The 24,812-nt window shown below is 42.9% G+C and overlaps 1 protein-coding gene across 6 annotated transcripts in view; it reads left to right on the top strand.

Annotated features, from left to right (window-relative positions):
• Nucleotides 1–20,043: 20,043 nt before the first annotated feature.
• The window catches only part of CHCHD6 (coiled-coil-helix-coiled-coil-helix domain containing 6), a 245,383-nt gene continuing 240,614 nt past the window's right edge, over nt 20,044–24,812 (top strand). For all 6 annotated transcript variants that reach the window (XM_059387936.1, XM_059387935.1, XM_059387933.1 and 3 more), the window contains exon 1: nt 20,044–20,234. In XM_059387936.1, coding sequence (XP_059243919.1) covers nt 20,148–20,234 — 87 coding nt within the window. In that variant the 5' untranslated portion in view covers nt 20,044–20,147. The remainder of the gene's footprint in view (nt 20,235–24,812) is intronic.

The following is a 24,812-nucleotide window of genomic DNA, read 5'->3' as shown; positions in this document are numbered from 1 at the left end:
GATCAACTTGATAATAGAGCAGTATCTTCAAAGTCCTCAGTGAAAATGGGACCTGGGACCTACAACTGTATACCAAGCCTAACTATCATAAAGCTATCATTCATTGTGAGGGCAAAATGAAGCAATTTTTAGGCATGCAAGAAGCCAAACATTTAAAACCCACAGATCCTCTCTAAAAAACCCAGATACTAGAAAATGAATTTGCTAAAATGAAGACATGCACAAGGTATGGAGTAAAATAAACATTGTTTCAAATAAATGAACAAATAAAACAGTAAACGCTGCTTTTTAATAGTAAATGTCAATTGTTTAAAGCAAGAAATTTTAAATAACAATGCGGGTGAACTACTTGGAAAACTGACAGTATCCTCAATGTTAAATATATGCATATGCTAAGACCCAGTAATTCTTTTCCCTCCAGGGCATGTATGTTTCCCGTGAAAATAAATAAAAGGAACCTTTTTCAAATGGAGTTGGGAGGCCAACAGGGGAGCTCTCACCTTCTACTGCTCCTTGTCAGTTGCTGACCCACCCAACAGGAAGAGAGGGACCTTGGAGTCCATACTACTACTACCCTAACAGATGGAAGAAAGTTTTTCCTCCTCCCTCAGCAACAGCCCACCCAATGAGAGACTGTCACAAATCAGCCAACAAGAGACTGTCACGATTCAGTCAATGAAAAGCCACTACTTTGAACTCCCAGTTTATTCCCATGGACTTTTGGTTTATGACAGACCCTGCCAAGCCCACCCTTTTCTCCACAAGAGTCTTCCTCTCCTTTATTTTCTGGACTGCTGTAGCTTGTTCAGATTGAAATGCTCTGCTATTCCCGAAGAAGCCCATTTTTGTTGGTAAAATAGCTGCCAGTTCTATTTTTAAGGTTAAAGGTGCAAAAGAAAATGTAGAGCTATCTGTGCCAAAAAGGCAAGTACTAGGGGCGCCTGAGTGGCTCAGTGGGTTAAAGCCTCTGCCTTCGGCTCAGGTCATGATCCCAGGGTCCTGGGATCAAGTCCCTCATCGAGATCTCTGCTCAGTGGGGAGTCTGCTTCCTCCTCTCTCTCTGCCTGCCTCTCTGCCTGCTTGTGATCTGTCTGTCAAATAAATAAATAAAATCTAAAAAAAAAAAAAAAAAGGCAAGTACTAGATGCTCATAGCCACACAGTTTGCAGCACCCACAAACTGGGACAAATGTTCATCAACAGAAGGATAGATAACTTATGCTATAGTCATAGGAAAGTACCATTGCTATATGCGTTCATGGAGTCTCAAAGGCATAATGATGGGCAAAAGGAGTTAAACACAGGAATAGATGCTGCGATGTCATATATGTGAAGTCGAGGAACAGGACACATTCACTTATGATGATGGGTTTACCTGTGGTAGGGGGAAAGATTGGGAGACCACCAAGTCTTTGTGAATACTACAAATGTTCTATGTCTTCCTCAGGGTAGAATTTGCATGAGTGAATTTTCTTGGAGAGATTAATCAAGCTATATGCTTTACACTTAGGCATGTTGGTATATGTCTATTATACTTTAATGAAAAGCAAAATAAATTAATCATGGAACAAAAATTCTAGGGAGGTAGTCAATGTAGTAAAGTGAGGTAGAACTGTTGTTTGGCCTCTTGCGGGAGTAACTTACCTATAGTTAGTGTTTTGTAAAAGTGGAAAAATTTAACAAAGAAAATTCAGTAGGTATAACAAGAAAAAGGGGAAAGAAAATTTAAAAAGCATAATACATATAAAACAAGCCAACAAACAAAATCAACAGCTCTATGATTAGTCATCACAATAGATGTGATTGGGTTAAACTTATTAATTGGAAGGGAAAAAAAGACCCTTGTGAGATAAAAATACAAACTCCAGCTGTATATCCTTCATGTGAAACATATCTAAATGAAACAATCCAGGAAAAATGAAAATGCTAATTAAACAAAGAAAGATGATAATATTAAATTTAGGTGAAATGGAATTCAAGGCCAAAACATTTATAATAAAAGAAACAGTTATATTGGATTGAAAAAAGGGAACAATATGCACGGTTACTAGGGATCATTTTTTTGTTGCCCTTAAAGCACAGTTTCAAAATACATAGAGCAGAAACCTGATAGGATTACAAATAGAACAAACCAAATCCTAATATCTTATTGGGCGGTTTTGACAAAACTCTCAGAGAAATAAGTAAGTAAAGAGAGGATTTGCCTAAAATGACAAATGAGCTTGAGCTAATCACACACAGATACACACAGTCGCACACACACACACACACACCCTTCTGCTCAATTAAAAGAGATTATATTATTCTTTGAACCACAAATGGAATATTCTGAAAAACTGTGTAAAGGCCATAAAGGAAATTTTAATAAATTCCAAAAATCTGCTATTATTTAGGCTATAGTCTCTGATTGAAATGCAAGAAAATTGGGAGTTAACAAAGACATCTTAATAGCTCTTGAATTAAAGGGAAAATAAAAATATGTAATGCACAAACTATTTGTGTCTGAACACTAACAGAAGCACCCTGTCACAAAATCTGTGTTTTTCTGCCCAAGCAGCATTCAAAGGAAAAAGTATGGCTTACATGCATGCATTCATTACAAAACAGAAAAAGACTGATGATAAATGAACTAAACTTTCAACTCAAGGAAGTATTAAAAAAAAAAATTAAAAATTCCCAGAGGGTAGAATGATGGAATTAACACTAAATTAGAAATTAATAAAATATGAACAAAAACAACACAGTTGATCAATGGAATAGATGATTCGAGAGACAATGGAGGACAACTTGGGAAAACAAAGTTATATGCTGACCTCACTCATAAACGCAAATGCAAACTGCTGAATAAAATTGCATGGAGGATAGAAACCTGAAAGGCATGCTTAGCAAAATAAGTCAATCAGAGAAAGACAATTATCATATGATCTCCCTGATATGAGGAAGTGGTGATGCAACATGGTGGGTTAAGTGGGTAGGAAAAGAATAAATGAAACAAGATGGATTGGGAGGGAGACAAACCATAAGTGACTCTTAATCTCACAAAACAAACTGAGGGTTGCTGGGGGAAGGGGAGTTGGGAGAAGGGGGGTGGGGTTATGGACATTGGGGAGGGTATGTGCTTTGGTGAGTGCTGTGAAGTGTGTAAACCTGGAGATTCACAGACCTGTACCCCTGGGGATAAAAATATATTACATGTTTATAAAAAATTTAAAAAATCATAAAAAAGAAAAAAAGAAAAGAAACCTGAAAGGCCACACAGAGAACTTGGTGTCTCCCAGCAAGGTCTCTCAGTCTGAGTTGTTCTGTGTTCATTTCAGTCTGAATGTACTTCTCCCTCCCACTTTCTCTCTTTCTGGGACTCTGCATAAGTCTATCTTTTATCTTTTCTGGATGTTTCTCCTCTAAATATTATGTTTATTTGTGAGTCACTAGACCTTTCTTTTCTTTTTTCTTTAGCTTTACAATTTTTGTTTTTTGTGTGTCTGTGGGTCTAGATGTTTCTGTGAAAGTGTCTTCCCCCACTTCTGTGTTCATCTCTTTTCCTTCTCTATTTCTCTCCCTTAACTGGTAAAAACATAAAAAATAAGTAAATGTTATGATTTTATTAATCAAATGTGTTCCTTGTTTTAAATTTTAAATTAGACCACTTTTATTATTTTCTTTTAAAATTAAATTGAGTTTTTACTTTTTAAAATATTAACAAATTCAACCCATCAGTCTATTAAAAGACATTTCTAGAATGCAAATATGTATTAAACTTGAGGAAAAAATCTACCAATTTAAATCACTGCTTTATTGGAGTACAAGAAAAACCACATAATTATTTTCATAAAGAACAAAAACATTTTTGAAAATATTCCATATACATACTTTCATGATAAAAAAAAACAAAGCTTCTAGCAAATTAGGTTCTTTCATAATATGATAAAGGGCATTGGAACTCTATAGTAATCATCATGCATGATAACAAAATAAAAAGAAACAGTATTACTATTATTGTACTATTCAACTTTTTATTGGAGATGCTAGCTAATACTATATTACAAGGGGAAAATGGTATTAACATTGGGGAAAAAAGAACAAAACCAAGATTAGGTACAGACCAATGATCATCTCCCTGGAAAATTCTCAAGAGAATCAATTGACAAACCAATAAGAGAGTTAAGCAGTATAGCCAGATATAAGATCAGCATAGAAAAATCGATAGCTTAATTATATACTAGCAAACACCAATTAGAAAATGAAATGAGAAAAAAAAAAAGAAAATGAAATGAGAAATGAACCCATTCTTAAAAGCAACAAATTCTATAAAATACCTAGAAAGAAACTTAATAAAAATGTCTACAAACTATATAAAGGAAGCTACCAAACTTTACTGACTGACTTTCAGTAAGAGTTAGTTATATCAATTCTCCCATAAATTCTATAAATTCAATAGCATCCCAATCAAATTCTCAGAAAGATGATTAATGGTGTCTGACAAGATGATTTCTTTCCCTTGGAAGAGAAACTTCCAGAGATCGTCAAGAAAATCTGAAATAAGAAAAACAACAAGGGGTAACATCCCTTGCTAGATATCTGAATATCTTATAAAGTTATAGCAATTAAATCAGTGGTAAATTCTGTATAAGCAGCCAATGAATAGAGAGACAAATCTAGACATATATCATGTACACATGGAAAGAGCAGTTTATTATGAAGTTGACTTCTTAAATTTAGTGGTGTGAGGAGTCTGGGTGACTCAGTCAGCTCAGTGTTCTCCTGATTTCCACTCAGGTCATGATCTCAGGGTCACAGGATTGAGCCCTGTGTCAGGCTCTGTGCCCTGTGGGGAGTCTGATTGAGATCCCTCTGCCATCCTTCACTGTGAGCGTGCTCTCTCTATATATCAAATAAATGATAAATCTCTTTTAAAATTTTAAAAAATAACTTTGGTGGTAAAACAAGGAAATATTAAATATATGATGGGGGACAATTGACCATCTATATGAGAAAAAATCCCATATAGCATAATCCTATAGCATAATAAAAATAAATTACCAATGGTTTTAAAAGGTAAACATAAAACTGTTTACAATCTTAGTAATAGATACTTCTTTATTAAGAAATAAAATCTAGGGTTCCTGTGTGGTTCAGTCAGTTAAACGTCTGCTTTTGGCCCAGGTCATGATCTCAGGGTCCTGGGATTGAGCCCCACATAGGGCTCCCTGCTCAGTGGGGAGCCTGCTTCTCTCCCTCTGCTGTTCCCTCTGCTTGTGTTCTTGCTCTCAAATAAATAAATAAAATCTTTAAAAATAAACATAAAATCTACAAACTAAAAAAGGGCATAAAAAAAGGGCATGACTTGGAGATTTAACTGAACACAAAATTCAATTTTTGTCAAAAAAAAAACAACAACATACAGTTAAAAGACAAATGGTAGATTGGGAAAAAATAGTTAAAACATCAGTAAAAAAGGAGTAACACCCAGAGCTTCTATATATCAATAATAATAAAGAGCTTCTATATATCAATAATAAAAGGACCCAAAACAAAACAAATAAGGTGGACAGAGGATACGAAAATGTAATTCACAGACAAAAGAAATATCAATGACCAACAAACAGATATAAAAATGCTTTAGATGTAATGTGTAGGGCATGGTAACTAAAATTAAAACAATTCTTGGAGGGAGTGGGCGCCTGCGTGGCACAGTTGGTTAAGCAGCTGACCTTTGGCTCAGGTCATGATCTCAGGGTCATAGGATTGAGCCCTGTGTCTTGCTTCATCCTCAGCATGGAATCTGCTAGAGACTCTCTCTCCCTCTGCCCCTCCTGCCCATATTCTCTCACTCCCTCTCTCTCTAAAATTATTAAATTTAAATTATATATATATTTATAAATAAATTTTTAAAAAGCACCTTTTTTTTTTTCCCTCCATGACACTGGCAAAAATTGAATGCTAATACCCACGCTGGCAAAGATGTGGGGAAACAAGCATTGTCATGCATTGTCGGTAGGCACAAGTGTTGGTACAGACTTCATTGAATGCATGGTTTAAACTTGCAGTTCCACTTTTAGGAATCTACTCTTTAGAAACCTCACACAGGTGCACAAAGACATTCCCACGACAGGGTTCACTGTAGTACGCTTTTTGTTTGTTGTAATGATCCATCAGAACGGTGGGGAGGTGGAGAGGTTGGTACTCATCAGTGTGGGTACGCACAGGGCCATATGTCCAGTGAGTGGACAGGATCTGCTTGCCCGGAACAAGTGTAAAATCGGGAGGCCACTGCTCCCAGCACACCTAGAGTGTGGTGTGTCTTCCCATGCTGGCTCCAAGGGGTGGTCCGTCCTGGCCCTGACAATCATAGCTATGTGCTGTGGACAGGCTGTTTCCCTCCTGATCAGGATCGTCATCCCTGAAGTGGGAACAATAATAGTAATATTAATACTTACTACATCAGGTTGTTTGATGATTAAACCAGATCCCATCTGAACAGTCCCCATTCTTCTTCCCATCTCCATCAGAAGACTTGGGAAACAGTCTGTCCAGTCATGTCGCATATTCCTTGCAGATGAACATGAGAGGAGAGCTCACACCAGCTCAGCCTGCTCCTTGTAAGGAACACTGGAGAAAACCGCTTCTCACCCTCTGGCATTACCATTACCTCGACAGTTACACCTACCATCAGGACACTGGTGGGAGGCCAGCCCTCACTGCTGTGTGAAGTATCCCCAGCAAGACTGTCCAATGTGGCTCACATGCCTTTCTCAGGCCCCACTGTCTCCTGGTCCTCCCTGGTGCTCCACTTAGCGTGTCCCCTCTTTGTCGTCTGGAGGCTGTTACTCTTGAGACCCTTCCTCATCTCCCTGGGGCTCCAGGGCCCTTTGGGCAGCAGCCCCACTGAAGCATCACCACCCACATGATGCTGTATTTGCAAGTCACCCTGTCTCTCAGCAAATGCTCATTTTCCCTGTTGTGTTCTTAGGCTCTGACATGCATTGGATGTGGATTTGAATTCCAAGAGTTCATAGCTATGTTTCTGGAACAGACACAGATGCAAACAAGCACAAAATTGTGTAAGCCATTTATGGGGGTTGGGCGGGAGCGGCTGTTGCAATGCAAATACAAGTTTTCGATTTAGAGGGTATTTTGTTTAGCATGGCTGATAAGAGATGATAGAGATTACGGGAGGGAGGATAAAGCTCCCCCAGCCACGCTCCAGCATGGCTGCTGCTCTATGCAGCACTTGGGTGACAGGCTTGAATGCAGAGAAGGTGACCCGCTTCATGCTCCTCACACTGCTCTGAAGGGGCCTCCTGCAGCAGCTCTGAGCTCTTGGGGACTCGGGGGTGGGCCCCTCCCCTGCTAACTGATGCAAAAGGCTAGAAAACCATTTTGCCAAGTAGGCAACTAGGATTACCACTAAGCTCTCCGAGGAATTGTGTCAATCTCTAGCTCTTGTTATTTCCTTCAAGCTTGTGTGTGCATTTTAACAAATTCATAAACTTTGAACTGTAAGAGTTCCATGGAGGGGATGGGATATGGTTCTGGGACTTTGCATTCAAGCTGCAGAGATGGAAGGAATCACCAATGGGGCCAGGAGCTGGGAATCAGGGCTGGTAGCCAGGGCTAGCAGAGTGCAAGCCTCCTTGACCAGCAGCCCCTCTTTCCCTTCCCCATTCGCATCCCTATACCCACACCTGCGTGGGCCTCAGGCCCTGACTACCACATGGGCCAATAAACAGGCTGCCTTCATCCCAGTTTGTAAGTCCCACACCCAAAGACCAGGCAGGCCACACCCCACAGGAGTGGTGTGCCAAGTCCAGATAGAATTCTAGAAAGGGCCCTATCTTCTGAGATATTTGGACCAGGGTTCACATCCTGACTCTGCTCCCTTCTAGCTGTGTGACCTCAGATAAGTCACATCTCCTCTCTGAGCCTCATTTGGCAGCCTTCTCAGGAGGCATAATAATAACTACTGATAATCAAGTGTTTCCTCTTTGCCAGGTACTGTTCTAGGTCCGTTACGTGTATTAACTCAGGCAATCCCTCACCGGCCCTCTTGGGAGGTTCTGTGCTCACCCCTGTTTTACAGACAGGAAAGCTAGCACTTCTTGATCACACAGGTAGCACAGCTGGGACTGAAAGGCAGGCCTTTACTCTTAATCATGTACTTTCTTACCTCTCTAATCATGGAGCAACTCATATACCATAGGGGAGCTCATTTTCATTCATTTATTCATCCACTCACTTACTCGAGGATTTCTTGACTACCTACCCTGGGCCAGGCCCTGTGCTCAGAAATCAGTGATGAGGGACGCCTGGGTGGCTCAGTTGGTTAAGCGGCTGCCTTCGGCTCAGGTCATGATCCCAGCGTCCTGGGATCGAGTCCCACATCGGGCTCCTTGCTTGGCAGGGAGCCTGCTTCTCCCTCTGCCTCTAGCCTGCCACTCTGTCTGCCTGTGCTTGCGCTCTGTATCTCTCTCTCTAACAAATAAATAAAAATCTTTAAAAAAAAAAAAAAAAAAGAAATCAGTGATGAATGAAACAGATGCTGTCTGTCTTCTCTGAAGCTTCTATCTTAAGAACTCTGTGTGTGTGTGTGTGCGCACCCGTGCGTGTGTGTGGTATGGTAGTATTGGCTAGAAACCAACCATAAACAGATAAGCAACAAAGATCCAGACAGTGAACTTTTTTTCAGGAAGTAAGAAAATAAAACACAGGAGTGGGAGGTGGGAGGAGGTGACCCCACTGGGGAGGTGACATCTGCAGAGGCTGCTTTTGGGCAACAGGCTTGAGTAACAGAATCCTGAGTAAGGTAGAAGGGCCCACAGCAACTACCATCACGGGGCTGAATACAAACAGGCTCATTTCATGACCCACCTCAAAATCGCCTTAGGCCGCAGCTGACCAATGGGATACTTGCAGACGGGCACAGATACAAAAAGGAACATTCCATATACCTATAGCTCCTCATGCCTCCCCACAGCCTCCTGGCAGACTGTCTCTCCTTTGCTGTCTGGTTCACTGCTCCCTTGCAGTGGATTCAATAAACTTCTATCTCTTTCATTCTGCCTTGGGTGAATTCTTTTACCACCCGTGGTGCCGGCCTCCACCAGACTAGGTCATCCTGCAGCATGTGAGATGAGACCTGGGTGTCCAGGAGGAGCAGCTCCCTTGGAAGAGCAGAGGGGGGCATTCTTGGCTGGGAAGCAGCAGGGCAGGTCCAAGTCAGCAGGTCCCCAAGAAGCCTGTGGCTCAGGTCTGGGGCCAGCCACTTGCCCTGATCCCACCCCTCTGCCTTGCTCAGTACCCATGAGGCTTGGCAGGGATCCAGGTCACTCTGGAGCCCAAACTTTGTGAGCTCCTGTCTGGCTGTGGTTTCCTACGCCCCAGCCTGCGCTCGGTGTGCTGGAGCATATAAGGCTCTGGTCAGATACCTCCTGGAGCAGGGCTAGAGAGTTGAGGTAGGCCAGGAAGCCCAGCCTCCAGCTGGGTCTGGGCCTGCCTTTCAGATTACAGCTGTGTGTGAATGTGTGTGTGTGTGTGTGTGTGTGTGTGTCCACGTGCTCATGTGCGTCTGGCTAAGCAGTCCCTGCTCTTTGTGACCTTCATGAATTCTGTGACTCACCTGACTTTGTTGAGCCAAGGATTCCACCGAAATCCTTGGCCATGAAGGGCCCTTAACCCCCAACTTCAGCCAGCTCTGCTCAGGAGGGCGTTGGCTTTCCTGCCATGCAGCTGCTGGGGTGTAGAGAATCCTGGCTCTGGGGACCCTGATCCTGCCTGTCCCACCTGGCTGTTCTGCTCGCTAAGCAGTCATTCACAGGGCTGAACAGCTAAATCCAGGGCAGAAGCTGAAGCTGAAAACTCAGAGAAGTAGAATAGGAAATTAGGGCCAGGAAGCTGATCCTGACTTTCTACTTACGCTCTTCAGCTGATTCATTCCATCTGGAGGCTTTGTTTCGCACCAGGAGCTTCCTGAATTTCAGGAGAGCTGGTGGGGACCCGAGCTCCAGTGAGCAGGGGCCCGGGAACAATGGACAGAGCAACTTCATTGTCTGGGTTGGCTCCCTCCCTTTCCCTGTTCACAGACAAACACGCTCACACTCATTCATGTCCATGGACCATGCAACACACTCTGCCCTGTACACCAGTAGCCCTGTGACAATCTAGTCCTGGCTGGAAACAGATGGCTGCTCAAATGGGGTGCTTGAAGGATTTAAGAAAGGGACAATGATTTATGAAGCCGTGGGCAGGGCTGGTTTTGTCAGGGAATGTGTCCAGCCCCGGAAATGATCCTGCTAGTCTAAAGCAGTGATGGCCATCCTGTTCCTTTTGCCAGCGCCTGGCTTAGGGTGGGGGTGTGACCCATGACTGGTCAATACAGCTCCAGGAGAAGATTGTTGGTAGCTTCTGAGGAAGATTCCCTTTGTGCTGAGAGTGAGAGAGTCCTCCTCCCAGCCAACTGTGGTGGGCAGATGCCTGGAGCTGAGGCTGATGATATTTCGACACCATGAGGACAGACAGACATCATCAACACTTTGAACAGAAAGAGGGGAGGAGCCTTGGGCATTGGTGGATCCAGACTCTTAGTACTAAGTCTCCATGGAGAAGCACATGCTCCATGCAGTCAGGAAGACTTCAAAGACAGAAGAGGATGAAACCAACAAGGGTCACATGCCAAACTCCTGCTCAGAATTCAACACATCATTGATGGACCAAGAGTATTATGCTAATGGAGGTCCTTCCTATGGAACCGTGGGGCTGGGAAAAGGGGTTCCCCTGACCAACAGTTTCAAGGCGCCTGGCAGGGAGCAGGGTGGTACAGATCTTCCCAAAATTCAGATGGTGGTGGAGATCAGGGAGTGCTCTCTGCATTTTGAACAGGTTGTGTTTCAGGAATGGGCCTCACCATCAACCATCTCCCAGGCTACTCCAAAGACATCCTCCATTCTGGGGTCAAAGACAGCTTCCCAGAGCACAGCTTGGACCAGATCCCACCCCAGCTCCAAAAATCAAGAGTTCTCTACTGTCTACTGCCTCAAGGGTTAAACTATATACTTGGAACTCAGGCTTCCATCTTCATGATTCAACCAAATTTTCCAGAGTTTTCACCACCATGATGTATTCTCTAGTACTCTACACCCTGTCACATCCTTCCCTAGGTCCGCCATAGGCCAACCATTCTCTAAAAGAAGAGTTCCTAACTCTGGTTTAAGGGTCAATCTTAGGGAGGTCCATCTAGTCTGCTTGGAGCCAGATCTAAACATTTTTGCATAAAACTACCTAATCCAGTTGAAAATCACTGATGATGGAGGCAAACCTCTTATTGAGGATTACATAGAGATGGAGGAGAAGGTTCTATCACATACAACAGAACAAAATCTATTCATCAAAGCCCTCAACAGCTGGCCTGTACAGGCTCCATGGTACACATGCCACCAAATCCAGGTGCTTCTTGTTCTTCAGGCTTATCGGGGGTGGGTCTGAAGGGCTCAAGTCACACTCACCCTACATAAAAGAAGTCCGAGGTTCAGAAAGTCAAAGAGTCACAGGAAAATGGGAGATGCTCCCCCTACCAGTGGCCCTCTGCTCCTTCAGTGACTCCTCCTGATGGCTCCTGGACCATGGGGGGGTCTATCCAGTCCTCCAGGGAACTTCAGGCCTGCATGTAAGCATCCTTAATTCCACCTTCCTTCTCACCAGGGCTCCATTCCTCACCAGTGGTTTCCGAACTTTAGTCCCATACCCCATGAAATAGAGAAAGTAAGAGCAGCAAAGTGAAGAGCAGCAGAGATAATTTACCTTCCAAGATATGTACATGTTAGCATCCCTAAGTGATCATTTTAGTGCCCAGGAAACACTTTCTTAAGTCAGACTATGTATGGATATGATTATCATATGGGAGAAGACGCGGATTCTGCTATATGATACCTCTATTCACAAAATGGATTGTGATTTTGTCTCAATTCGGCATTTTAGCATCTGACATTTCTTCGTTATTATCAGCATGTTTTTCTTATATGGACCTTCTCGAAAACACTACAGGACCAAAGTGGTACTCCTTCATCAGTGCTTGATGTTCCTAGTACTGTGATGGCACTTTTCTCTCTTCCCTTCTACTCTGAGAAGACAGCACTTCCCAGCCCTTGCAATTTAGGGGGAGTGGGGTCCCATGTGGCTGAATGGCCAGTGGAATGTGAATGGGAGTGAGGGGTCACTGAGGCAGAGAAAGGCAAGGGTTCACTTTTCTAGTCTCTGAAGTCCACTATTTTTTTTCTCTTTTCCCCCAGTTTTATTGAGAAGTAATTGACATACATGGATATGTAAGTTGAGGGTTTGATTTACATATATTGTAAAATTATTACCATAATAGGTTTGGCTAACATCCATCTTCTCATATAGATACAGTAACAGGAAAAGAAAGAAAGAAAAAAAAAGGAAGAAATTTCTCCTTGTTATAAGAACTCTTGGGATTTACTCTCTTAAAGACTTTCTTATACTATACAGTAAAGTTAACCATAGTCATCACACTGTATGTGAGGTCCCAGGACTTATTTATCTTAAAACTGAAAGTTTGTACCTTCTGACCACTTTCTCCAATCCCCTCTCCCCCTACCCTCCACCTCTGGTGACCACAACTCTGATCTCATTTTCTTATGAGTCTTTTATTTTTTTCTTTAAGATTTCCCATATTAGTGAGAACATACAGAATTTGTCTTTCTCCGTATGACTTATTTCACTTAGCACAATACCTTCAAGTTCCATCCATGTCATTGGAAATGGTAAGATTTTCTTTTCTAATGGCTGGATAATGTTCCATTGTATATGTATATATACTATGACTTCTTTACCCATTCATCTGTTGATGGACCCTTAGATTGTTTCCATATCTTGGTTATTGTAAATACTGCTGCAGATTTTTTTTTGTTGTTGTTAGAGTTTTCATTACCTTTGGATATACTCCCAGAAGTGGAAATGCTAACCTCTTTGACCTCAGCTGTAGCAGCTTCTTGCTAGATAAATCTCTAAGGCAAGAGAAACAAAAGCAAAAATGACCTACTGGGACTTCTTCAAGATCTTTTGTATAGCAAAGGAAACAGTCAACAAAACTAAAAGGCAACCTACGGAAAGGGAGAAGATATGTCTTATCAGATAAAGAGCTAGTACCCAAAATCTATAAAGAACTTACCAAACTTAACACCCCCAAATCAAAAAAATTCATCAAGGGATGGGCAGAAAACATGAACAGACATTTCTCCATAGGAGACATACAAATGGCCAATATAGACAAAATACTCAAAATCATTTGACATCAGAAATCCAATTCAAAACCACAATGAGATACCACTTCACACCAGTCAGAATGGCTAAAATTAACAAGTCAGGAAACAACAGATGTTGGCGAGGATATAGAGAAAGGGAAATCCTCTTACACTGTTGATGGGAATGCAAACTGGTGCAGCCACTCTGGAAAACAGTATCAAGGTTCCTCAAAAAGTTAAAAATTGAACTACCCAATGACCTAGCAACTGCACTACTAGGTATTTATCCAAAGGATACAAACTTAGTGATTTGAAAGGGCACCTCACACTCCAATGAGTATAGCGGCAGTGTTCACAATAGCTAAACTATGGAAAGAGCCCAGACGTCCATTGACAGAGGAATGGATAAAGAAGTGGTGTATATAAATGATGGAATATTACTCAGCCATCAAAAAGAATAAAATCTTGCCATTTGCAGCAATGTGCATGGAGGTAGAAGGTATTATGCTAAGAAAAATCAGTCAGACAGAGAAAGACAAGTATCATATGATCTCATCGATATGTAGAATTTAAGAAACTGAATGGATGAATACAGGGGAAGGGAAGGAAAAATAAAATACGATGAAAATAGAGAAGGAGGCAAACCATAAGAGATACTTAATTCTAAGAAACAAGCTGAGGGTTGCTATCTAGACTCTAGCAATTAGTCTAGATAGAGGCAGGGCTCAGGGAGGTGAGGGGATAGGGTAACTGGGTGAAGGACATTAAGGAGGGCACTTAATGTAATGAGCAATGGGTGTCATATGCAATTGATGAATGACTAAGTTCTACCCCTGACACTAATAATATAGTCTTTGTTAACCAAATTCAATTTAAATATAGAATTTAAAAAAAAAAGAAGTAGAAATGCTGGATTATACGGTAATTCCATTTTTAAGTTTTTGAAGATCCTCTATGCTATTTTCCATAGTGGCTGCACCGATTTACATTCCCACCCACAGTGCACACAGTTCCCCTTTCTCCCCATCCACACAAGCATTTGTTAACCCTTGTCTTTGCAGTGATGGCCATTTTAACAGGCATGCTGTGATATCTCATCATGGTTTAGATTTGCATTTCCTTAATGACTAGTGACTGTTGAGCATCTTTTCATGTACCTCTTGACCTTTTGCTTATCTTCTTTGGAGAAATGTCTATTCAGATCCTTGGCCCATTTTTAAATGGGTTATTTGGTTTCTTTGCTTTTGAGTTGTAAATGAAGCTCATTCTTGCCCTGTTAAGTTGACCAAAGAAGCCAGTGTTCCAGATGGTGAGGTTAAAGCATGGTGGAGCCTCTGATAGTCAGGATTGCTGAGTCCTGCCCACCCACATTTTGCCCAAATGAGACATGAAATATTATGGCAGTAAGTCCCCCCAAATATTTCAGACTTTTATTGAGGCATATATCATAAAATGCCTAGATGTTGAGGTTACATTTGATGAGTATTGACATATGTGTATGTCATGTAGCCAATACCTTAAGTTTTATTTTCCTATCAATTTCCATCCCCCTTCCCAAACAACAATGTTTTATAATTTTCAAAGTACAAGTCTCGCATGTCTTTGATTAAATGTATTCCTAAGTGTTCTATTCTTTTTGATGCTATCATAAGCAGAATCTTCTTAATTTCATTTTTGGATTGTTTGCTCTAAGTCTATAGAAATAGAACTGATTTTCATATATTGACTGTATGTTCTGAAACCTTGCTGAACTTGTTTATTAGTTCTGTTGAGTGTTGTGTGTGTATGTGTGTGTATGTGTACTCCTTAGGAATTTCTATATTTAAGACCATGTCATCTGCAGGTAGAGATACTTCTTTTCCAATCTGGATAACTTTTACTTCATTTTCTTATCTATCTGCCTTGGTCAGAACCTCCAGTGCAATATTGAATAGATGTGATGAAAGCAGACATCCTTGTCTTTTTCCTGATCTTATGGAGAAAGCTTCCTTTTGGCTTTTGACACTGACAAAGAAAATTACTTTTCTTACTTTTCTACTCTACCAGCCCTTCTCTTCCTCTTGTTTGCTTCTGGAGAAACCAATCTTAGAGAAGCCACCTCACTCAAGGCTCTCTCCAAAACACCCTCTATACTAGTTGCTAAGGTATTAATTCTAATAACAAAATCTTTCGATAATAATAGTGATCACTGGGGCGCCTGGGTGGCTCAGTGGGTTAAGCCGCTGCCTTCGGCTCAGGTCGTGGTCTCAGAGTCCTGGGATCGAGTCCCGCATCGGGCTCTCTGCTCAGCGGAGAGCCTGCTTCCCTCTCTCTCTCTGCCTGCCTCTCCGTCTACTTGTGATTTCTCTCTGTCAAATAAATAAATAAAATCTTAAAAAAAAAAATAATAGTGATCACTGACTTAGTTCACTAAGGTGCCAAGCTCTGGGTAAGCATTCTGCACAATGTTCCCCATTACTCTTATATTCATCAGAAAACTGAGGTGAAAAGACATTTAATAACATGCTCAGGGCAAAAGTCTAGATAGAGGCAGGGCTCAGCCTTGCACCCATCTCACATGGTCACACCTCACTGCTCTCTTCAGACCCTGTGCTGTACTCTAGGTACCACACTGCTCAAGAGCCTCCTTGGCTCCCCTAGGTCTCATAGTCACTTCTAGGTGATGCCACAATTAAAGGAAGCCTGGGGAGGGAAGTATTTCTTTCCCCAAGTGCAGAACTTTATTTTATTTCCCTCTTATTATTCTGAAAAATTTCAAACCATAGGAATGTTAGGTCCATTATTAAACGAAACGAGACTGAGACAAAGTGAAAGTTATTTAAAGCTTTATTTTATGCCAAGTATTAGAAGTCAGACTGATCAGCCAGGGGAACGAGACTGAGACAGGGTGAAAGCTATGCAAAGCTCTATTCTATGCTAAGTATTAGAAGTCAGACTGATCAGCTAGGGCCGTCTCCGATCTTACAGGCTACCTTTTATTGGGTAAAACTGCAACCTGTATCTTGGTATCTCAACCAACCCGGTTTGTGTGTCTCTTGCTGATAGGCTAGTTCCATCTGGTCTGGTGACTTGTTATTCAAGATTACCCCATACAAGGAACCGTTACAAACAGTACTTTCTGGGAAGGCTTAGTCAGTTAACATATTCAGTGTGAATAATAAGATCATTGTCCTTCCCAAGATGGAGTCATTTAGGTTTGGGCAAGACCTTCTCACTGTTACAAACAGTACTTCATACTGATTAGGTGTCTCCATCTGGCCTGACTCATCCTTGTATTCTGGGCTCTGCTATCAGGAACTAGCCGACTACATTTTACTGGTTTCCTGGACTTGCTTCTAAGTAAGTTTCTCTGGGAGGGTCAATTTAAGTTTACTGCACAACAACAAAATGGCTATTTAACCGAGATGGAGTCGCTCTGGCTAAATAGGTCCTTACAAGGAACAGTGAAAGGACAATAAAATGGACTCTAATACATATTTCACCTAGATTCACTTATCATTAACATTTTTTCTGAAACATTTGAGTTTAAGCTACAGAAACTTTGACACTCTACCCCTAAACACTTCCTTCAGCATGCATCTCCCAGGAACAAGAAAATAAACATTAATTCAATAATATCACCTAGGATCTTGTTCTATATCTAGAACTTTTGCAGTCCTCCCAAATACTCTTTTTACAGTGTCATTGCTGTTGTTTTGACTGTTGTCATTTTTATCCAGGATCTCATCAAGATTGTCAGTTGCATTTCATTTTTCTGCTTCTTTCATCCTTTTAAACTACCCCTCCTTTTTGTCTTTTTGCTTTGTTTTGCTTTTCATGACATTGACCTTTTGGAAGAGTCCAGGATAGTTGTTTCGTAAGAGGTTTCACATGGTGGAGTTGCCTGATGGTTTCCTTGTGATTGATTAAATTCAGGTCACACATTTTTGACAACAATACCCTAGGGGATCTGTATGTATTCCTTATTGCATGACATCAGGAGGGACATCAAGACAAGTTGTCCTCCTCTAGGTATGCTAAATTTGACCTTTTAAGGCAGTGATTCCTAGGCCTTGTAATTGTGATACAGTTTTCCCTTTGTAATAATTAAGAAATCTCTGGTGGAACTTGCTGAATATCCTGAATTACCTGAATATCCTGCTCTCCAACCACCAATGGCTTTTTCTGGCGGGGGGAGGGGATGAGTTTTGCCTGATTCAGTTAATTCACTGAGGCTTGCTAAATGGTGATTTTTAAATCTCACATTTATTTGTTGGCATTCTTTTGTAAAATTTCCCCTCCTCCCCACCTTCTCTTTCTTTTAACACATGGACTATTGGATTTTTAAAAAAAATATGTCATAAGCTCAAAATTATGTTATAAGCTCAAAATGTCAAATTGCTATATTGCTCAAATTATTCCAAGTTTGGCCAGTGGGGGGCAAAGTTTTCTAACCAGGCACATTGTTGCACAGAAGGGAATTGGGATTCTGTATAATAGAATAAAGGAGAGAATGGGTATTGGGCAGCAACTAGTGGGCTTGTTACAAAGGCCTCATTTTCCTGACCCTTTCAGTGGGGCAATGACTCTTTCTGTATGATTTCCAGGACTAAATGGATTGGTCTCGGATTAAGTACACATGAGGTGCTCCTGTATCATAGAACCTGTCACAAAGAAGGCCTTCAAAAAAATATAAATCTCCCTTCCCTTCTTTTCCTCTGCATCCCTATGCCACTGCCTTTATTCAAACTCTCATCCTACTTTGGATTTACAATGTCATGTTATCTTCTCCGTTTGCACCCAGGGTTTCTCATCTACAGAAATTGTTGGGTCAGCAGGGGACCTAGCTAGGCTGCTGGCAATAGAAGTTCCATTCTAAGTCTTGTGGAAACCAGATTCTCTCCCTGGATGTGGCGCACAGTTGGGGAGGGGGAGACCATACAGTCTCATGCTCAGACATGTGGTTCTGACCCCTGTTTTGCAGAAATCAGTTCAGTGTGTTACTTTATCATCTGACCCAGAAGTGAAATCCAACCCTTTCCTCTGTTCTTCACAAGACCCCTCCATATCCATAGATGTTTGGATGTTTGAGAGACTTTCAAAAGCCTGTGGAGCATGTGGTGGACACTAAAAGTACCCCACTTAGGGTTTTCCCTAGCCGGTGAGGCCATCCCACAGCTTGTGTGGTTGTGGGCTGTTGACAGCTCACAGATGCTCCTTCACTGGGGAATTGTGCTGGGCTGCTGATAACTGACCAACATGGCAGACAGAAGGCCTGTCGCCTTGTCGTAGGATGAGACGAATTCTGGATATAATTTATTCTCCAGAGCACCTCCCCCACCCCAGCACTGCCCAGCATTAAAATGAAGCCAGTCTCCAGCTCTGACCAAACCTTTCCTTCGCCTTCCCCCGACCTCATCTTGTTCTCTTACTTCCTTTTCCTTGAGGCACTTCTCCAATAAATCACTTGAACCAGAATCACCTTCTCAAGCTCTATTTTATATGGAAGAAATGGAGGATAGAAAGGAAGGAGCGAAATTTGCAAATCAACATATTTTGAATGAAAGTAGCAGATACCTTTGTTCATAAAAATCCTCTAGCCCTACATCTGGAATGTTCACTGGTTTCTTCACCCAAGCTATTCTCACTGGTCTCTCTCATTCACTCTCTCTCCTCCTCACCCCTTCTTTTCCAGGTTCCCAAAAGCAGCTCCAAATGATTCTTGCTATTTCATGTAGCAACTCCGTTCCAGATTCCAAACTGAGCTCTAGGCCCACTTTGGTAAATCAAAACCATTTAGCAACTTGGTTGAACAAAAGGGTGCTTCATTCAAGGTCACTGTGGCTGTAAATTGCAATCATTTGTGTTCCTCCATTACACATATGATCCTGTGTAAGAAGCACAAACACAATGCTCGGTACATTGCACTCAATGCATGACATGTGTGCTCCTTCGCCAATGTTTCCTAAATGCTTATGATCATTCACTGTCTTCTCAGGACATTTAGAATAAAGCTCTGACCTGGCCTACAAGGCCCTACATAATCTGAGCCCTTCCTGCTCCACTGACCTTCTTGCCTCTGGCTTTCCTCTGCTCCCTTCTCACTTTCCAGTCACGTAGATCTTTCTATTTCTTGAATGGGGCAAGATTTTCCCTGCCTCAGGGCCTTTGCACTGTTTGGTTCCCAGCCAAGTTCTTCCCCCATCTTCTCGTGGCGAACTTCTACTCATCCTTAGGTTTCAATTAAAATGTTTCTTTCTCAGAGAGGTTGCTATGGTCTCTCAAAGGAGGTCCCCTCCTATTAGTTTTTTTCTGTTTTCGGCACTTATCACAGTGCTTAGTAAGCTTATTTACATGCTTGCTTGTTTGTGTTTTCATTGGTTCCTTCCATTATAACAAAATTTCACTAAAGCAGGATATGTCTGGTTTGTCCTTACATTTCCCACGGCTAGTTCAAATGCTTGCTCAGTGCTTGGTGAGTGCTGCTCAGCAGGAGTTTGCTGAAGAAATCAAGCAGCAAACCGCGCAAAGGTCTCCCTCACATAATTGGATCAACCTCCTCGGTGGGCTTTTGGCCTTAGAACCTCACCCTTGGCTCGGCTTCAAGGGCGATCTTTCCACTGGCTGCTTCACTTCAACACGCTTTTCACCGCCTAGGCACCACGACTCCGCGTGATCCCTCGTTACAGATGAGCGGTCCAAGCCGTCTAGACTACAGCCCCCACAATACCCCGCGGGCAGGCGCCACATGATTGGTTGAGCCTCTAACGGCGGCCAATAGGAAATGGCTTTGTTGGCTTGTGCCCCAGCAGCCCGAGTCCCGGGAAGCGCGGGGCGCATAGGGAGCTGCAATTCGGCGTTCGGCCGGTTGCTCTGGAGCTGAGTCGCGTGGCCGCCTGCCCGCTTGCCTCCTGTCATGGGGAGCACCGAGAGCAGCGAGGCCCGCAGGGTGTCCTTCGGAATGGACGAGGAGGAGCGGGTCCGGGTGCTGCAGGGCATCCGGGTGAGCGGGCCGCCGGCGGGCGCGACGAGCGAGCGCGGCCTGGGCCGGGCGGGCTTGGAGGGCGCGGGCCGGCCTGAGGGGAGGTTCGGGCCCGAGAGCGGGCGGGCGCGTCTCGCTCGTTGAGCCCCCCTAACGCCCGGGTGGCGAGCGTCTCTCCCTCCGCCGTGTACATGAGGGACGAGGCTCGGGGGATGCACGGGGTTGGCCACCCTGCAGTGGTCGCCTTCAGGCTTCACCACCCTGGCATCGGGGTAGAAAGAACGGAGAACGGGAGAGGTGGGGAGGCCACATCCCAGCTCCTGTTGACTCGTAGACCTGAATTTGTTCTCCTGCACTCCGTGCACGCGGCTTGTTCTGTATACTTGAGATGCTTCCAAGTCCTGGACAACGCAACAGCCTCTTAATTGAGGCTCTTCGCTTCTCAACACTGCAGCCAAAGAAGCAGTTAAAAAGTTGTGAATCAGATCATATACCCCTCCCCTTGCTAAAATCCCTCCAGTGGATGCCCAGCGCATTTAAGATGAAGAGGAACCACCTTAACGTTGCTTTACAAGGCTGGTACGCCTGCCCTGTGTGACCACATCTCACGCCAGTTCCTTCCCTCTTCCCTCTCGTCTCTTTACTAGCCTTCCGACTGCAAGATGTAGTTTGGTCCAAGCACAGGACCTCCCTCTGCATTTGCTGTTTTTTCTTCCCTAGCTTTCTTAGATATGGCTCTTGTTACAGCTTGACTATCATCTGAGTATCTTTCGGTGACCACCCATCTAAAGTAGCTTTCCACCCCGACTGTCACATATATTTTTTTTTCATAGTAGGCATTGCCATTGGAAACTTTAATTGATAATTTACTTGCTTATTGTGTCTCCCACCACAGTGTAAACTCCTTGAGACTAAGGCTTTTGTCTGATTCAAGACTCTGTCCCCAGAACCTAGAAGAAGAATAAAAATAGCTCACATTTGAGTGCTTAGTGGGGACTGTGGGTTCCACTGAATCCTTTACAGACAACCTCTCATTTACTTTTCAACAGCCCTGTGAGAAAGGTAGAATCCTATTTGCTCATTTTATAGAGTAAGGACAAGCTAGACACTGAGAGGTGAAGTAACTTATCCAAGGTCACCTAGGTAACAAGTGGGAGAGCCGGGTGAATAGGCCAACTCCAGGGCCTTATTCATTGACTGTTGCCCCACCTGCACCTGTGCATTGCATGTAGTGGTTTGTAAATGATTGTCAATGGTTTAAATGGATGAACCCAGTGAAACAGCGGCCAAGTTGAAATAAAATGCACAAAGCTGGGTGTAGTTGAATTGGTTAATAAAAAAACATCAGGAGGTCTGACTTCTGGGCAGATGCTCATTAGCTGGGTGGCCTTGGGCAAACAACTTACTTTTGAGTCCCAATGGCCACATTTCTAAAAGAGTTAGGGAGGGTGTAATAATCCTAGGAACTGCCTAGGATAAGACGAAGATGAGTGTGGAAGTGCTTAGAAATGGTAGTGTTTGGTGATGGCCTCTATTCTTGGGCTAGTGTAGTACTTAGCACATTTGGTGGTTGCTGGATGTTATCTAGTCTTGACCTGGCTTGAGGGAAGACAAAATGGGGAGGAGATTGCTCATGTTTGAAGACTGAGAGGGGCTCTCTCACCTTTGTCACCTGGTATCCAGTATTTGCAAATGCTGGAAAGTTAGGTCATTCAGGGTCTTCTAAGATTCAAGGGTGTCCCTTTGGAGGCGAGTTCCTCTAAGTTGACAGAAGATCATCATTTTGGGGGATATACTAACAGACTAGTGTATTTTATTTCTAGTTACCTTAACAATTCTGCAAAGTATAAGTTCTCTTTAAAGATGGGAGAGTCAGGCTTAGAGCTGTTAAAGAATTCATCCAAGGTGTTAACCTACCTGAGTCACTGATGGGACTTTAGTGCAGATCTTTTGGGTTCAAGAAAAAGCCTTTTCTCACTACTCCAAGCAACCTCCCTCAGTGATATGCAAGGCAGCCTGATAATTGTATGTCAAAGCCTCTACCTGTTCTGACAGAGTGCTGGGACCCCATTTAGTTCTCCCAGAGACTGTTGAAACTAGAGGGAACTTTGGTGACTCTGAATGCTGGGCAGACTCATCAAAGAGAATGACTTCCTCAGAGACACACAACGGGGTGCATGGCCCTATACTGAGAGCTCCTTCCTTCCTTCCCTCCTTCCTTTCTTCCACGTGTGTGCCTGTTTTTGGACAGGGAGATTTGAGATAGGAGGTGATAGCAGTGAAGTGTTTTGGTGTAGGGGCTTTTTCTACTGGCAGAGTTACTTGAGGGTTGGGAGTACACCTTGTTCTTAAGCTGGCAAGTAAAAATCAGTAGAGAAGATCATTGGATGAACCAAGTGAGAAGTTACTTTAGTAGAAGGTAGATGCCAAAGAAGACTATCTGCCCCAGGTCCTTCAGAGAAAGTTAAATATTCTTGAAGACCACTCATATGTAATCCCCAGGCCCTGATCTTGAAGAGTGCTCTAGTTCCCTTAAGATTCAATGCTAGGGCCTTGCTACTTTGCACACTTATTTGCATAAATTTACATATTGAGTTCAAGCCCTAATTCCATGGAAGGTAAAAGAAATTTAATTAATGCAAAACACTGCAATTATATTCAACTCCAGTTTTCAGTGCAAGCATGTGTGAAATACATAAAGATTTCATTTTATCCAGTATGTTTAACCTCATCCTCCAATGGAGAAGGAACACACATGGCAATAATGTCCTGTGTGTGCCCACTTTTCCTCTTCTCTGCCTCACAGGAGCATCCATACTTGGAAATTCAGATGAATTTGATTGCTTTTCAACATGTAGACTCACCGTTCTCCCCCCTTTTCCCCTTTCAACTGCTCAGCTGTGTGCCATTCTTCCCAAGTTACCTCCTAGTCTGCTGCATACCTGTGTCCCCAGGCTCATTACGCTCTCAGAGCTACATCACATTTACCATTATCCATTGCTTCCAAGAGGCAAATCTGGACCACTGCTGAGGGGAGGACCAAGAAGGATGTAGTAAGGTGCATAAGAAACAGTCCCCAAACATGCCGTTGCCAGAGAAGCCAGGTGCTTGAGCATTGCACCTATAGCCACTGTTTGTCATCCAGCACCTCCGTAAATGCTTCCTGCTAATGGGTGACTTGCCAGGTGCTAGGTCTGGCCTTGTAGAGACTATAAGAGATGAAGCATAAGGTCCTTGGCCTCATGGACCTCAGTCCAATAGCAGGAGCAAACCAAAAGAAAGCAAAAAAAGAGGCAAACTAATAAAAAACTGCAAGTGTTGTGAGGGAAACAAAAGTGTGCAAAGTAATGGGGCTCCCTGCTTGAGGCAGGATGACAGACACTGCTACCCTGAGGAGGGGACACTGAAGATGTGCCTGAGCTGGCTCTGAGAAGCGTGTGCTGTGCTGTGTTTTCCGAGCACTAGCTTAGACATTCCTCTTGCCAACCTTGTCAGCTGTTCGCCCCATCTCAGACTTGACACAGGTTCAAGGAGGTGAAGTAACCCAAGGTTACAGCTAGTTAGTGGTAGTGTTGCAGGCACAAACATGCCAGCTCCACAGGTCCTGTTTGTGGCAGCCACAGGGGTTGGGATGTTGAAGAAAGATGGCCAGGCGTTGAGCCTAGACAGGTGATGGGCCCTGAATGCCAGGGAGGGCTGTCTGCAGGTTTCCTTGGAAGCAATGTTGCAGGTCTGTAATCAGGAGTGGCGCTTCGGAAAAATATTACTTGATGATGGTGATTTTTCTTTTCTTTTTTAAAAATAGCATTTTTGAGATGTCTTTTATGTGTAAAACTCACCCATTTGAATGATTGCTAGCACATTTATGGAGTTGAGCAACTGTCACCACAATCGGATTTTAGCACATTTATTCACAAGACCTAAAAAAATCCTTTGGGCCTGTTTGCAGCCACTCCTTACTTTCACCACCAGCCCCAGGTAACCACTAATCCTTCTGTTGCTATGAATTTCGTTTTTCTGGACATTTTGCATATATGCACTTACACATCTTTTATAGCTGGCTTCTTTCACTTAGCATAATGTTTCTGGTGTTGGCTTGTTGATGTAGCATGTATCAGTACTTTGTTCCTTTTTATTGCCTGGCTGTACTTTGGTTTTGTTTATCCAATCGCTAGCTGATGGACATTGGGTTTGTTCTCAATTCTTCACTGTTATGAATAATGTTGCTGTGAACATGTGTATACAAGCTTTTATGTGTGTTTGTGGACACATATTTTCATTTTTCTTGGATAGATACCTAAGAGTAGAATTGCTGGGTCATTCTGTTTATGAATTTAGTGAGTTGTTAGGTTTAACTTTTTAAGAAACTGTCAAAATGTTTTCTAAAATGACTCAACCATTTTATATTCCCATTGGCAATAGATGAGGGTTCCATTTTCTCCATATCGTCACCAACACTTGTTATTGTTTATCTTTTTTTTTAAAGATTTTATTTATCAGAGGGGGGAGGGGAGAGAGCGAGCAAAGGCAGACAGAATGGTAGGCAGAGGCAGCGGGAGAAGCAGGCTCCCTGCTGAGCAAGGAGCCCGATGTGGGACT

This window comes from Mustela nigripes, chromosome 2 (assembly GCF_022355385.1).
Source record: "Mustela nigripes isolate SB6536 chromosome 2, MUSNIG.SB6536, whole genome shotgun sequence".
Lineage (NCBI taxonomy): Eukaryota > Metazoa > Chordata > Mammalia > Carnivora > Mustelidae > Mustela > Mustela nigripes.
Note: the sequence above shows the minus strand (reverse complement) of the source record. Positions and strands in the feature narration are given on the sequence as shown.